General features: G+C 56.2%; 1 protein-coding gene across 2 annotated transcripts in view; it reads right to left on the bottom strand.

Moving 5' to 3' along the window:
* Positions 1–332: 332 nt before the first annotated feature.
* Positions 333–16,824, bottom strand: part of LOC116937557 (V-set and transmembrane domain-containing protein 2B-like) — a 116,909-nt gene continuing 100,417 nt past the window's right edge. For both annotated transcript variants that reach the window (XM_032944692.2, XM_032944691.2), the window contains 3 exons: positions 14,279–14,458; positions 11,604–11,811; positions 333–2,801 (listed from right to left, as the gene is read on the bottom strand). In XM_032944692.2, the coding sequence (XP_032800583.1) occupies positions 2,734–2,801; positions 11,604–11,811; positions 14,279–14,458 (456 nt within the window). In that variant the 3' untranslated portion in view covers positions 333–2,733. The remainder of the gene's footprint in view (positions 2,802–11,603; positions 11,812–14,278; positions 14,459–16,824) is intronic.

Genomic DNA, 16,824 nt, shown 5'->3' with positions numbered 1-16,824 from the left:
AACACCCCTCCCCCCAACACCCCTCCCCCCAACACCCCTCCCCCCAACACCCCTCCCCTCAACACCCCTCCCCCCAACACCCCTCCCCCCAACACCCCTCCCCCCAACACTTCGTGCGTGTTGTTTTTATTTGTTGTTGTTTCTGCTGTTACTACTGCTGCTGTTACTGCTACTGCTAATACTACTGCTGCTGATAATACTGTTACTACTGCTGCTACTACTGCTGCTGTTACTGCTACTGCTAATACTACTGCTGATAATACTGCTGCTATTACTACTGCTGTTACTACTGCTGCTATTACTACTGCTGTTACTACTGCTGCTACTACTCCTGCTGTTACTGCTAATACTACTGCTGCTGTTACTGCTACTGCTAATACTACTGCTGCTGATAATACTGTTACTACTGCTGCTACTACTGCTGCTGTTACTGCTACTGCTAATACTACTGCTGATAATACTGCTGCTATTACTACTGCTGTTACTACTGCTGCCATTACTACTGCTGTTACTACTGCTGCTACTACTCCTGCTGTTACTGCTAATACTACTGCTGCTGATAATACTGCTGTTACTACTGCTGCTAATACTACTGCTGTTGTTACTGCTACTGCTAATACTACTGCTGCTAGTGCTGCTGCTAATACTACTACTGCTGCTGTTACTACTGCTGCTGCTATCTCTCTTGCTACTGCTGCTACTACTGCTGTCTCTTACTATTACTATTGCAGCTACAGCTGCTGTTGTTGCCGCTATGGCTTCTGCTGCTGCCTCTGCTGCTGCAGCTGCCGCTGTTACTTCTGCTGCTTCTTCTGCTGCTGCTTTTTCTGCTGCTGCTTCTTTTGCTGCGTCTGCTCCTGCTGCTGCTGATGCACCACGTGTGGCTGCGGCTGTCCGCTCAGCGGGACGAGGAATCGTTCCGCACAAACAGCGATTTCAACCCCCCCCAGTGGGGTCCACCACAACCTGCAGAATTGGCTATCGATCATTACTAAAAACAAAACGATGTACAATGTTAACAACAAACACGTAGTAGTAAGTAGGTAGGGTTTGATTAAACTAGGTAAGTTGTAACCTGACGTGCACCCGGGTGCTTAATTCGCGTTTTCGATGATTTAACTTTTCATCACAAATCTGTCCGTGTCTCGCTCGCTACCCCCCCCCAGGAAGGGCTTCTCGCACTACCCAGGTGGTGCAGCGTGCACCCCCCCCACCCGCCCCCTGCCCCCCCAGGTTAATGGACCACCGCTTCAAAACAATACCTGGCCATCGTTAGGACTTGAACAATTATAAAAAAATATAAATTATATATTTGAAACGATGAAACGAATCGCCGCGCTTCGGAACGCACTCGCGATGTGACGTCAGCGACGTCGACGACGATTTTGGCGGCGCGAGAATTAAAAGTGGACGGTGTTGACACCCCTCCCTCCCTCCCTCCAAAAACATGTAACATGAAGATTACACGCAACACATGTTGTCTTTTCAACATGTCTCACCCACACCCCCACACACCCCACCCCCTCCCCCTTGACAACGACAACGGTCGGAATGCAAAATGGCCCACGAAGAAAGAATGACGGACATTCGGTGAACTTTCAGTGAACGTACCGTGAACGTTCGGTGAACGTTGGCCGTGCGACGTTCGGTGAACGTACCGTGAACGTTCGGTGAACGTTTGCCGTGCGACGTTCGGTGAACGTTCGAAGGGCGACGTACGGCGCTTGCGGCAAAACCGTCCCGCTGGATCAACGTCTGCCCTGGCAACGTCCACCATTTTGTTTTTGTACAACTCCATTTGACGCTAGAGCAGCGAGCACAAAACAACCTACAACAAACCCCAATAATTCCGGTGAAGCCCTCGACCTGGGGCAGCGTCAATGAAGGCTGGCACAGCACACACGAGGGCGGTGGTGGGGGGTGGCCAGCTCCACGCCCGGCCGCCTTTGTCTCTCCCCCGGTGAGGGGCAATCGCTTGAGAGCAACGTTCCGCGCGGACACCCTTGGCGGCTCTGTCCCGCTTGTGCGCGGGAGGCCCTCCAGCACACAGACAGAGAGAGACATAGACAAAGATAGAGACAGAGACAGACAGAGAGAGAGAGAGACAGAGAGACAGGGAGACAGCGAGAGATAGAAAGAGAGACGGAGACAAATATAGAGACAGAAAGACAGAGAGAGAGACAGAGAGACACGGGGTCTGCGGTAGAGGAGAACGCAGCGCCCGTGATGTTGGGGGTCACGTGGGAGGTCGCCCTCCGCCATCTTCCTCCCCGCGACCGTCTCCCGTCGCGATCTTCCTCACTCCGTCGTCTTCGCGATCTTCACCGACTGCCGCGGGTTCGCGACTTCGCCACGGCGCCCGTGCCAGGCCAGGTGCGCCTGCCGAGGGCCGCGTCCAAGTGGTCGCCGAAGGCTCGGCCGCTCGCGGGAGGCCGCGGCGTAGAGGCCCGGGTGCCACGAGTTGTACCGGCAGCCGCCACCCACCGCCTTGCGCCAACTTCGCTCGCGGCGCGGCCGCCCGGCGCTCCGCTTCGTCGTCGCGAGCGCCGCTCCCTCCACTCTCGCCGGAGGGAGCCGCCGCCACCGCCGCCGGCTCTGCCCAGAGCCGCCGGCGGCGGCGGCGTCCTTCACGAAAGCCGCCTCCGCAGACGCCGAACCTTTCCACGGCCCCTGGCACCGGCCGTCGAAAGCCTCCCGTACCGCGTCAGCCGCCGCCGCCGCCCGTGGCCCCCCTCACCACACGAGGGGCAGGAGGAGTCCCAGGATGCCCCAGGGCAGCGGAGGGTCGGGGCAGCCGCTGCCTGCAAGGCGAGACACAGGACACGTGGGGTCGTTCGGAGCTCCGGCAAGCACGGGGTTCGAAATCCTGCGTCGAGATGACTTCGATGACATTTGGCTGCTGTGAAGTGGGCGAATGACGGGCCGCTTTGTTCGGCTGTCGCTGGTGGTCAGGTCGCAATCTGACAAATGGGTTGATAGCTCAGTGGGCTTTGCCCGGTAGGATGGAGGATGGCTCAGTGTGGTGTTTGTGTGTACTTTTGGGGTGATTTTTGTTTACCTTTGTCATACGTTTCACTCCTATCGTGTTTGTTGTTGGAACATTTTTACTCGCCCCCTACTGGCCATCTGTGAAAAAGAGCTTTATAGCTCATCGGATTTCTCCGGGATAAATATTCAGATTCCGATACTGCTACTCCCTGCCCCTGCACCCTTTCACAACGCCTTACACTACCACAACCCCTACCACTACCACAACCCCTACCACTACCACCACCCCAACCCCTATCACTACCCCAACCCCTATCACTACCCCAACCCCTATCACTACCCCAACCCCTATCACCACCCCAACCCCTATCACTACCCCTACCACTACCCCAACCCCTATCACTACCCCAACCCCTATCACTACCCCACCCCCTATCACTACCCCAACCCCTATCACTACCCCAACCCATATCACCACCCCAACCCCTATCACTACCCCAACCCCTATCACTACACTAACCCCTACCACTACCCCAACCCCTATCACTACCCCAACCCCTACCCCAACCCCTATCACTACCCCAACCCCTATCACTACCCCAACCCCTATCAATACCCCAACCCCTATCACTACCCCAACCCCTATCACTACCCCAACCCCTATCACTACCCCAACGGAGGGAGGTGATGGAGGGGAGGGAATGGAGGGGAGGGAGGGGGGGAGGGGGGAGAGGGATGGGAGAGAGGGGAGGGAGGTGATGGAGGGGAGGGAGGGGAGGGAGGTGTGGGAGGGGAGGGAGGGAGGTGATGGAGGGGAGGGAGGGAGGGAGGGAGGGGAGGGAGGTGATGGAGGGGAGGGAGGGAGGTGATGGAGGGGAGGGAGGGAGGGAGGTGATGGAGGGAGGGGAGGGAGGGGAGGGAGGGAGGTGATGGAGGGGAGGGAGGTGATGGAGGGAGGGGAGGGAGGGGAGGGAGGGGAGGTGATGGAGGTGATGGAGGGAGGGAGGGGAGGGAGGGAGGTGATGGAGGTGATGGAGGGAGGGAGGGAGGGGAGGGAGGGAGGGGAGGGAGTTCCACAGCTCACGTCGTTGGACTGCTGTTACGACTTTGACCGCTGTGTGGTGGGACCGTCCATTTGCATCACAACCACCAATACCCAACACCCCCCCATTCACGGCGCCTGTGCCAGGCTAGGTGCACTCTGAGGCCATGACGTGAATTGTCAAAGGCTCGCTGCTGACAGGAGGTCACGGGACAGACCCAGAAGGTGCCATGGGTTGACTGAGATGACCGCTAGATGCACCACCATTTGTGCCAACCCGCTGCGTTTATCCGCCCGGCGCTCCGCTCGTTGTTGTCAGCGTCGCTCCTCTGCTCTCCGTTGTTGCCGGAGGGCGACTGCCTCCAACTGCCCAGCAATAGCAGCAGCGGCGTCCTTCGCGAGCCCCAATCACAACCCCGCTGTATCACAGCGCAGGGTTGTACTGTGTAGGAACCTCTGGTTACACCACCAGCCCACAGGGGATTATTGTGTCCGTCCGTCCGTCGTGCATCCAAACATGGGAGGGGTGGGGCTGGGTGGAGAGGAGAGGGTGGGGAGGGGCTGCGTGGGGGGTGGGAGGGGAGGGGCTGGGTGGGGAGGGGCTGGGTGGGGAGGGTGGGAGGGGTGGGGCTGGGTGGAGAGGGGAGGGTGGGGAGGGGCTGGGTGGTGTGTGGGGAGGGGCAGGCTGGGAGGGGTGGGGCTGGGTGGGGAGGGGCTGGTCACCCCGTGGTGCCCTTATAAAACTCAACGTTTCACCTACTCACGCCGGCTTGTGCCCGCCCTCACAGTCGGGCATGTTTGCGGAATACACCACGTGGTGGTGCCGCTGTTGACCCTGGTCATTGACCGAGCAAACCAACGTTCCTACCAGCTCCCTCCGCAGGAGAACGTGTTACCGGAGGAGAAACCGGAGGACCTGTGAAGGTCTTTATTATAACACGTAGCCGGAGGCTTTCGCGACCAATGTCAATATCTACAAGAGGGGGGGGGGGGGGGTTTGGGGGGGTATTAGATCGCGATCCAAAAACACCTCTATTATGGAAGATATTTTTACTTGGGGGCCGTCCATAAATGACGTCACGCACCTAGGGGAGGGGGGGGGGAGTCAGACATTTGTGACGATGTGTGACGAGGAGGGGGGGGGGTGTTTGAGAAATGTGACGTCACATCAAAATGAGCAACTTTAAATAAATATAGACAACACGTTCTACGTAATTAGATATACTTTTATATATATATAAATGTTTTCTCCTACAACATCAGAGTGCAGCGCCACATTAAATACGCACTACAATGGCAATAGTTTAAAGCGATTTGAAGCATGTGCCTCTACTTAACTACTGTGACATCGTGTATAAATCAGCCCCAAGTACTGTACTGAAGAAGCTTGATTCCATCTATCACTCGGCCTTAAGATTTACATCGAACTGCCGATGTAGGACTCACCACTGTGATCTCTACATTGGGTCAAACTTAACATCTCTTAATGTTCGACGGCTTGTGCACCAGATCTTATTTATTCACGATGTACTTACAAAAAAATCCACAGACCACCTGCTGCTGGATCTCGTCTCTGTTTCAAAGAACAAATTTGACCTCAGGTCTTCGCTCATTTACCAGCTTCACATTCCCTATTGCCGTACAAAAACTGGAGGAAGGGCCTTTGCTATTGATGCCCCCAGGGTCTGGAATGCTATTGCCAATAAACTGCAACTTGAATCACTACCTATGAGATCTTCACTCAAAACTGCTCTAGAGGAGTTGTACACCCCTAGGTGCCACTGCTATTCAGTGGCCTAAAATATGGCTCTAGATTTTGGTGTTATAATTTATTTATGTAGTTTATTGTTAAAAATTCGGTCACAGTCCCTATGATCACTGTTACATTGGATTTATGGCTTTATTTTGGTGATTTCGAAAAGTTTTTTTGTTTTGGCCGTGTTTTTGTTTATTGTAGTACGGAGTTAGACTGATGGCCTTAATCTCAGTTGTCTTGTGGTTGTTGTTATTTGACTTGCATCCCACTGGGATTTTTGCACACAGCGTTGATGTACGGTGCTATTTCAGGAATATTTTGATATTTTTTCCTGGATTTTCTGTTTGCACAGTCACATAGTCACTTTAAGATGTTTTCTTGTTCATGTTTTTTGTTTGTTGCGGTTGCACCCGATTCAAGAGCCGAATGGCTCACAGGGCTATACCAAATAAATGGAACTATGAACTATGATGTTTAAATTTTTGTTTGGGGGGGGGGGGTGGCGTAGAGCTTTGTGACGTCATATTTAAGGGGGGAGGGGTCTGACTTTTTGTGACGTCGTGTGACGAAGCGGGGGGGGGGTTCAAAAATCGTCCAAACTCGCGTGACGTCATTTATGGACGTGCCCCCTTGCTTCTGTTGTTACTTACAGATGTACAACTGAGGGGGCACATCCGCCCCCCCGCCCCGCCAGCCCGCCGGGTATCAGAAAGTTACAACAACAAGGGCAGCAGTCAACAAATAAACAACACGACACGACAACGCAAACAAAACAAATAACAGGGGCTGTTTCAAAGCGTCGAAACATTTCAAAGCAGCGAGCCTGCGGAAAACTTCGACAAACGCCGGAGCGAGGCGGTCTGAAGCCGTTCCACCTCATTATTATCACTAAAATATATTATTCATATATTTTTTATAAGATGTAGGAGGGGCGGGGTGGTGGGGGTGTAAGATGAGTAAACATCTCGGCACGTTCCGCTCGGCAACATCAAGGGCTGCTCTCGAATTCCTGGAAGCTCGGAGCGGATGGGGATTTGGCGGTCACGGGAGGGGATTGATACGGCCGGTAAGTGTGTGTGTGTCAGTGTGTGTGTCAGTGTGTGTGTCAGTGTGTCAGTGTGTGTGTATGTGTGTCAGTGTGTTTTTTTGTGTGTTTGTGGGGAGCGATAGTGTAGCTGTTAGCGCGCTGCGCTATGAACCTGGCGACCCGGGTTCGATTCATGCTCACGGCCAACACCAGTGACGATTATCTGAACCGGTCCCGGGCCTCCCCTAGGTCGACTCAGCCTCAAATGAGTACCTGGTGCGGTGTGTAAACATCGCCACTAGGGAGACAAAGGCGGTCGGGCGTGGTGCTGGCCACCCACCCCCTCGTGTACCGCCTTCATAGGTGCTCGCTAACAGCACTTGCCCCTACAGTCTGTTACAGGCTATATGGGGGATCTTTGTTTTTGTGTGTCAGTGTGTGTGTCAGTGTGTGTGTCAGTGTGTGTGTATCAGTGTGTGTGTCAGTGTGTGTGTGTGTCAGTGTGGCTCCAGTTTAACAGTAGAGGTCTCACTCCGAATCAGTCGAGCGGCAATATCTTTTCATCGGTTGCGTAACGCTGTGTGGAAGCTACCTGGTCTGTCGCTCCGCACTAAGCTTCAGGTCTTCTCGGCCACGGTCATTCCCTCCCTTCTCTACGCTTGCGAAACGTGGACCCCCCTAATGGAACATCTTCGCCGGTTATAAACATTTAGGCTGGCCTGCCTACGATCCATCCTGGGTTTAACCAGACTGGATTGTGTGAGGAGCTCACAAATCCTTGAAAGATCTGGGCAGGGTCCCATCGGTGAGCTCCTCCGGCAGGCAAGGCTGCGATGGCTGGGTCATGTAGCCCGCATGCCCAGCCACCGCATGCCGAAACAGCTTTTGTTTGGCCGGATTGAGGGGGCTAAGCGGGCGCGGCACGGGCTAGAGAAGAGATGGAGTGATGTGGTACAGGAGGACGTGGAGCTGAGTGGACTTGCCGATGACTGGTACCAGCGGTGTCAAGATCGGCCTCTGTGGAGGAGGCTTGTGAAGGATGCTACTGGGCAGTTGGAGGCAGTCGCCCTCCAACAACAACGGAGGGCGGAGGAGCGACGCTCAGAACAACGAGCGGAGCGCCGGGTGGCTAAAGCACAGCAGGTTGGCACAGTAGGGGGCACAGGTGGTGCATCAGCCAGTCATCTCAGTCAGTCGACCCGTGGCACCTGGGTCTGCCCCGTGACCTCCTGCCAGCGGGCGTTCGACACTTCACGTGGCCTCAGGGTGCACATAGCCTGGCACAAGCGTCGTGGTGACGTCACCGCCACTTAGTGGCGAATGGCGGTTGTTGTTGTGTGTGTCAGTGTGTGTTAGTGTGTGTGTTAGTGTGTGTCAGTGTGTGTGCCAGTGTGTGTCAGTGAACATCGCCACTAGGGAGACAAACGCGGTCGGGCGTGGTGCTGGCCACCCACCCCCTCGTGTACCGTTCCGGCCTTCATAGGTGCTCGCTAACAGCACTTGCCCCTACAGTCTGTTAAGGCTATACGGGGGATCTTTGTCTTTATCTTTGTGTGTCAGTGTGTGTGTGTCAGTGTGTGTGTGTCAGTGTGTGTGTCAGTGTGTGTGTCAGTGTGTGTCAGTGTGTGTGTCAGTGTGTGTGTCAGTGTGTGTGTGTGTGTCAGTGTGTGTGTGTCAGTGTGTGTGTCAGTGTGTGTAAATGTGTGTGTGTCAGTGTGTGTGTGTCAGTATGTGTGTGTCAGATCAGCTCAATAACAACGGTAGGAGGCTGCTAGATTTTTTGTGCAGCCCATGGGCTTGTAATTACCAACACGCTGTTCCGGCATCGGCGCATCAACACAACATCATGGATGCATGCCGGGTCCAAGCAAGAACATCTGCTGGACTACATAGTGACGGACCATCATTAGGGGAAAAAACGGTGATCCAATCTCCGACCCCCAGGAACAGGTTTGCAGATTTGCTCAGCATTTCTGTGAGGTCCTGGGGGAGGGAAAATCCCTCAGCCAGGAAAGCATCGTGGCACAAAGTGAAGATTACCCTGCTGAGGCTGCGGTGCCTCAAATATTGGAAGAAGTCACCCCCTGTGAGTGGCTGGCTGAGGTGGCATCTGTTGAGGAAGTACTGAGTGGCGATCCGGAGTCTGAGACCAGGAAAGGCAGCGGGCAGAGATGATCTCCCAAGCGAAATGCTGAGGGAGGGTGGCGTTTGTGCACAGACTGCCCTATATGACATCATAACAACAGTCTGGACCACTGGACGGGTTCCGCAGGATTGCAAGGATGCCCTGGTGGTCCCCCTTTTTAAGAAGAGGGACCGCACAGACTGTAACAACTACAGGGGCATCTCACTCCTCAGTGTGCCGAGAAAGGTCCTGGCAGGGATTATTCAACATCGCCTTGCCAGGCACGGTGAGGAGAGGCTTGCGGAGCTCCAATGCGGTTTCAGGAACGGGCGGTTCTGCACAGATGCCATATTTTCTGTCCGTCTGCTACAGCAGAGGTGTAGGGAATTCCCACAAGACCTACATCTCTGCTTTATTGACCTGGTCAAGGCCTATCATACCATCAGTAGGCCTGGGCTCTGGGGTATTTATCGCGCTTTTGGAGTCCCTAACCCTCTGCTCACGATCATTAAGGACCTGCATGATGGTGAGCGGGCCCGGGTAAAACTACGTGGCCGGGAGTCAGAGCCATTCCCTGTACACCTTGGGGTGCGACAGGGATGTCCTCTGGCTCCCACATTATTTAACATCTATTTTGACCACGTAGTTCGTGAAGCCTTCAATAGCTGTACCGGGGGAATCTCCATTTGGTACAGATATAATGGGAGGCTGATCGATGCCCGGGTGCAGTCAAGGGATGGCTCCCTATTGCTCAACCACGTTGTGTATGCCGATGGTTTGGTAATAGCTGCTCATTCAGAGGAGTTGGAGACGCTGCTGCTGAGACTGGAGCGTGCCACTAAGAGATGGGGCCTTACCATCAGCCCCACCAAAACTAAGCACCTGCCTGGGTATTTTGTACCATCGGACACTCCACCCCCACAACTCCCAATCGGTGATGGGGCAGTTGTGGAGAGAGTGGAGAGTTTCCCATACCTGGGCAGTGTGCTTATGACCGGCTCCAGTTTAACAGCAGAGGTCTCACTCCGAATCAGTCGAGCGGCAATATCTTTTCATCGGTTGCGTAGCGCTGTGTGGAAGCTACCTGGTCTGTCGCTCCGCACTAAGCTTCAAGTCTTCTTGGCCACGGTCATTCCCTCCCTTCTCTACGCTTGCGAAACGTGGACCCCCTTAATGGAACATCTTCGCCAGTTAGAAACAGTTAGGCTAGCCTGCCTACGATCCAACCTGGGTTTAACCAGGCTGGATTGTGTGAGGAACTCACACATCATTGAAAGATCTGGGCAAGGTCCCATCGGTGAGCTCCATCGGTGAGCTCCTCCGGCAGGCAAGGCTGCGTTCGCTGGGTCATGTAGCCCGCATGCCCAGCCACCGCATGCCGGAACAGCTTTTGTTCAGCCGGATCGAGGGGGCTAAACGGGCGCGGCACGGGCTAGAGAAGAGATGGAGTGATGTGGTACAGGAGGACGTGGAGCTGAGTGGACTTGCCGATGACTGGTACCAGCGGTGTCCAGATCGGCCTCTGTGGAGGAGGCTCGTGAAGGACGCTACTGGGCAGTTGGAGGCAGTCGCCCTCCAATAACAACGGAGGGCGGAGGAGCGACGCTCACAACAACGAGCGGAGCGCCGGGTGGCTAAAGCACAGCAGGTTGGCACAGTAGGGGGCACAGGTGGTGCATCAGCCAGTCATCTCAGTCATCTTAGTCAGTCGACCCGTGGCACTTGGGTCTGCCCCGTGACCTCATGCCAGCGGGCGTTCGACACTTCACGTGACCTCAAGGTGCACATGGCCTGGCACAAGCGTCATGGTGACGTCACCGCCACTTAGTGGCGAATGGCGGTTGTTGTTGTTGTTGTGGTGTGTGTGGGGAGCGGTAGTGTAGCGGTTAGCGCGCTGCGCTATGAACTCGGCGATCCGGGTTCGATTCCCGCTCACTGCCAACACTAGTGACGATTTTCTGAACCGGTCTGGGTGTGTATCTCTCTAAGGGGGTTCATAATGGCTGTGTCTGAGACACTGAACCAGCAGTGTTGAGGACCTGGGTTCGAGCCCTGGGTCTAGCTGTCTATAAGGAGGTTCATAATGGTGAGTGTACCATGGCGGCCTTAAAGAGGCCTTGCTCAGGGCACTTGACTGTGTAGGCAACACGGGGTAACCTGGGTTCAATTCCTGACTTGGGCGCATGTGTGTGTGTCTGTGGAGTATGGTATGTGTGGTGAGTTCTAAGTGTGTTGCTATGTGTACGTATGCCTGTGCTGGGGGAGCGGTAGTGTAGGGGTTAGCGCTACGCTGCGCTACTAACCCAGCGACCCGAGATCGAATCCCGCTCACGGCCACCAACAGATTATCTGTACAGGTCCTGTGCCACCCTTAGGTCGACTCAGCCTCAAATGAGTACCTGGTGTGCTGTGTAAACATGGCCACTGGGGAGACAAAGGCGGCCGGGCGTGGTGTTGGCCACCCACCCCCTCGTGTGTCGCACAGTCTGTTAAGGCTATACGGGGGATCCCAGTCTTTGCGTGTCTGTGTGTGCGTGGCGATGTCACTGGGGAGAAGGCTGGCACGGCACCACCATCATCAACATTACCAGCACTACCACCACCATCACCACCACCACCATCACCACCACCACTATCGCCACCAGCACGTTTGTAGAGCGGATACCGGATTGCCGCCGCCGCTGCTGCCCGTGTGCCGCCGTGGGCGCTGGCTGGGAGCGCCCGCGGCGGTCTCCGTCGTTCCGTGGGACGCTGCTCGGCCGCGTCGTCGCCGCCGCCGCCGTCGCCGCCGCCGTGGTCGTCGCGTTCCACGTGGGGGGTGCCGCGGCCGCGCGCGGTGGCGCTCCCTTGGTCAGCGGCCTCGCCTCCGGCACCTGTCAGGATTCGCACCGTGACGACCGGCAATCCACGTCGTCAACACGGTGATGACGCGGCCGCCCGCACGTCACGTCACGTGAATGTGACGGCACAGAATACCCCCTCCCTTCACCCCACCCCCCTCCATGAAGTGTCGAACGCCCGCTGGCAGGACGACACGGGGGCAGAGCCGGCAGTTGCCACGGGTCGACTGACTGAGATGAGTGGCCGATGGCAACACCTGTGCCCCCCCTGCTGTGCCAAACTGCTGTGTTTTAGCCGCCCGGCACTCCGCTCGTTGTTGTGAGCGGCGCTGGAGGGCGACTGCCTCCAACTGCCCAGTAGCGTCCTTCACGAGCCTCTCCATAGAGGCCGATCTTGACACCGCTGGTACCAGTCATCGGCAAGTCCACTCAGCTCCACGCCCCGGAGATTGGATCACCGTTTTTTCCCCTAATGATGGTAATAGGTGTGGCGCTGCAGGTTACTTTTTTGATGGAGTTAAATAGAGATTTGTGATCGCGGGCCATTGAGGCAGACTCCATCTCCTCGGCAACCCGCGACCACCACCCATCTTTGCAGCGCCTCACGGCTCTCGGAACCTCCGAGCGAAGGCTGCGGTAAGCCTTCTCATTCTCTGACGTGGGATGCTGTAGATGATGAGCGTGGGCCTGTCACTTTTTCTCATCCAGCCTGAACACCTCCTCTGTCAGCCAGGGTCTCTGGGGAGGTCTGGACCGCGTACCCAAAGCAGCCATTGCAGCTGCATGAGTCACAGTCCTAAACCTCGCCCATTTACCCTCGACATCAGCTGCAAGTGATTATGAAATTCTCGCTTGCAACTTCCATCAGCTAGCTGAGACCAGGCCACCTTAGGTTGGAATGGGGTCTTGGGTGTACACCCACCACCGGAGTGGAAGAATGGCAGGCGCAACTTACAGATGACTAGTCGATGGTCAGAGGGCAGATCAGCTCCACGGTAGGTCCTGGTGTCAAGGACATGGGCTCGCATCCGCTGGTCCGTCACTATGTAGTCCAGCAGATGTTCTTGCTTGGACCCGGCATGCATCCATGATGTTGTGTTGATGCGCCGATGCCGGAACAGCGTGTTGGTAATTACAAGCCCATGGGCTGCACAAAAATCTAGCAGCCTCCTACCGTTGTTATTGAGCTGATCTGGCCCATGCCTTCCAATCACTCCAGACCAGGTGCCAGCATCATGACCAACTCGGGCATTGAAGTTAACCAACAAGATGACTCTATCCCGAGGGGCCACTTTAGCCAGCACCTGTGACAGGAGGTCATAGAAGGCATCTGAACAGGTGTACACACACACACGTGTACACACACACACGTGTGCACACACACACGTGTACACACACACACGTGTGTACACACACACGTGTACACACACACACACACACGTGTGTGTGTGTGTGTACACACACACACACGTGTACACACACACGTGTACAAAGATCCCCCATATAGCCTTAACAGACTGTAGGGGCAAGTGCTGTTAGCGAGCACCTATGAAGGCCGGTAACGGTACACGAGGGGGTGGGTGGCCAGCACCACGCCCGACCGCCTTTGTCTCCCTAGTGGCAATGTTTACACACTGCACCAGTTACTAATTTGAGGCTGAGTCGACCTAGGGGAGGCCCGGGACCGGTTAAGATAATCGTCATTGGTGTTGGCCGTGAGCATGAATCGAACCCGCGTCGCCGGGTTCATAGCGCAGCGCGCTAACCGCTACACTATCGCTCCCCACACACACACACAGGTGTACAGACACACATAGTGTACACACACATATAGTGTACACACACACAGGTGTACACACACACACAGGTGTACACACACACATAGTGTACACACACACAGGTGTACACACACAGAGGTGTACACACACACACAGGTGTACACACACACATGTACACACACAGTGTACACACACACACAGGTGTACACATACAGATAGTGTACACACACACAGGTGTACACACACACATAGTGTACACACACGGGTGTACACACACACAGAGGTGTACACACACACAGGTGTACACACACACAGTGTACACACACACTTAGTGTACACACACACAGAGGTGTACACACACACACACAGAGGTGTACACACACACAGGTGTACACACACACACAGAGGTGTAAACACACACAGTGTACACACACACACAGGTGTACACACACACATAGTGTACACACACAGTGTACACACACACACAGTGTACACACACACACAGTGTACACACACACATGTACACACACACAGGTGTACACACACACATAGTGTACACACACAGTGTACACACACACACACAGTGTACACACACACAGTGTACACACACACACAGTGTACACACACACAGGTGTACACACACACACAGGTGTACACACACACATGTACACACACACACCTACACACACACAGTGTACACACACACACACACCTACACACACCTGCGAGTCGCGTCGCGGCTGCGACCTGCTGCCCACGTGCAGCGTGGCGCGCGCTTTGTGCTCCTGGGCGCGCACGCCGCTGCGGTCACTGACGCGGCACTCGTAGAGGCCCGCGTCACGCGGGGTCACGTGGGCCAGCTGGAGCGTGTTGTTGATGTCCCTGCCAAGCACTCGCACGGTCTACACGGGGGGACACGCGGGGAGACACGGGGAGACACACGTGGTGACACGGGGAGACACACGTGGTGACACGGGGAGACACACGTGGTGACACGGGGAGACACACGAGGTGACACGTGGTGACATGGGGAGACACACGTGGTGACACGGGGAGACACACGTGGTGACACGGGGAGACACACGTGGTGACACGGGGAGACACACGAGGTGACACGTGGTGACATGGGGAGACACACGTGGTGACACGGGGAAACACACGTGGTGACACGGGGAGACACACGTGGTGACACGGGGAGACACGGGCAGACACGTGGTGACATGGGGAGATACACGTGGTGACACGGGGAGACACACGTGGTGACACGGGGAGACACACGTGGTGACACGGGGAGACACACGTGGTGACACGGGGAGACACACGGGGAGACACACGTGGTGACACGGGGAGACACACGTGGTGACACGGGGAGACACACGTGGTGACACGGGGAGACACACGTGGTGACACGGGGAGACACGTGGTGACACGGGGAGACACACGAGGTGACACGTGGTGACATGGGGAGACACACGTGGTGACACGGGGAGACACACGTGGTGACACGGGGAGACACACGTGGTGACACGGGGAGACACACGAGGTGACACGTGGTGACATGGGGAGACACACGTGGTGACACGGGGAAACACACGTGGTGACACGGGGAGACACACGTGGTGACACGGGGAGACACGGGCAGACACGTGGTGACATGGGGAGATACACGTGGTGACACGGGGAGACACACGTGGTGACACGGGGAGACACACGTGGTGACACGGGGAGACACACGTGGTGACACGGGGAGACACACGGGGAGACACACGTGGTGACACGGGGAGACACACGTGGTGACACGGGGAGACACACGTGGTGACACGGGGAGACACGTGGTGACACGGGGAGACACACGGGGTGACACGGGGAGACACACGGGGTGACACGTGGTGACATGGGGGGACACGTGGTGACATGGGGAGACACACGTGGTGACACGGGGAGACACACGTGGTGACACGGGGAAACACACGTGGTGACACGGGGAGACACACGTGGTGACACGGGGAGACACACGGGGAGACACACGTGGTGACACGGGGAGACACACGTGGTGACACGGGGAGACACACGTGGTGACACGGGGAGACACACGGGGTGACACGTGGTGACATGGGGGGACACGCGGGGAGACAGCTGGAGCGTGTTGTTGATGTCCCTGCCAAGCACTCGCACGGTCTACACGGGGGGACACGGGGGGACACACGGAGACAGGATGGGGACACAGGGAGACACGGGGACAAAGCTGCAGCAGGCTACTAATGTCGCAACCAATCACTCGCATCGTGTACCGGGGAGACACGGTAGAGAGACATAGAGAGACACGGGGGAGATATAGGAAGACACGGGGGAGACAGGGAGACACGGGGGAGACAGGGGGACACTGGGGAGACATAGGGAGACACGGGGGAGACAGAGAGACACTGGGGAGACATAGGGAGACACGGGGAGACATAGGGAGACACGGGGGAGACAGAGAGACACTGGGGAGACATAGGGAGACACGGGGAGACATAGGGGGACACGGGGAGACATAGGGAGACACTGGGGAGACATAGGGAGACACGGGGAGACAGGGAGACACTGGGGAGACATAGGGAGACACGGGGGAGACAGAGAGACACTGGGGAGACATAGGGAGACACGGGGAGACATAGGGAGACACTGGGGAGACATAGGGAGACACGGGGAGACATAGGGAGACACGGGGGAGACAGAGAGACACTGGGGAGACATAGGGAGACACGGGGAGACATAGGGAGACACGGGGAGACATAGGGAGACACGGGGGAGACAGAGAGACACTGGGGAGATATAGGGAGACACGGGGAGACATAGGGAGACACGGGGAGACATAGGGAGACACGGGGGAGACAGAGAGACACGGGGAGACAGAGAGACACTGGGGAGACATAGGGAGACACGGGGGAGACATAGGGAGACACAGGGAGACAGGGAGACACGGGGAGACATAGGGAGACACGGGGAGACATAGGGAGACACGGGGAGACATAGGGAGACACGGGGAGACAGAGAGACACGGGGAGACAGGGAGACACTGGGGAGACATAGGGAGACACGGGGAGACAGAGAGACACGGGGAGACAGAGAGACACTGGGGAGATATAGGGAGACACGGGGAGACAGAGAGACACGGGGAGACAGGGAGACACTGGGGAGACATAGGGAGACACGGGGAGACAGAGAGACACGGAGAGACATAGGGAGACACGGGGAGACATAGGGAGACACGCGGAGACATAGGGAG

This window comes from Petromyzon marinus, chromosome 63 (genome assembly GCF_048934315.1).
Source record: "Petromyzon marinus isolate PM22_M1 ecotype Great Lakes invasive population chromosome 63, UKy_Petmar_22M1.pri1.0, whole genome shotgun sequence".
NCBI lineage: Eukaryota > Metazoa > Chordata > Hyperoartia > Petromyzontiformes > Petromyzontidae > Petromyzon > Petromyzon marinus.
The sequence above is the reverse complement of the archived record's forward strand: the minus strand, read 5'-3'. Positions and strand labels throughout refer to the sequence as shown.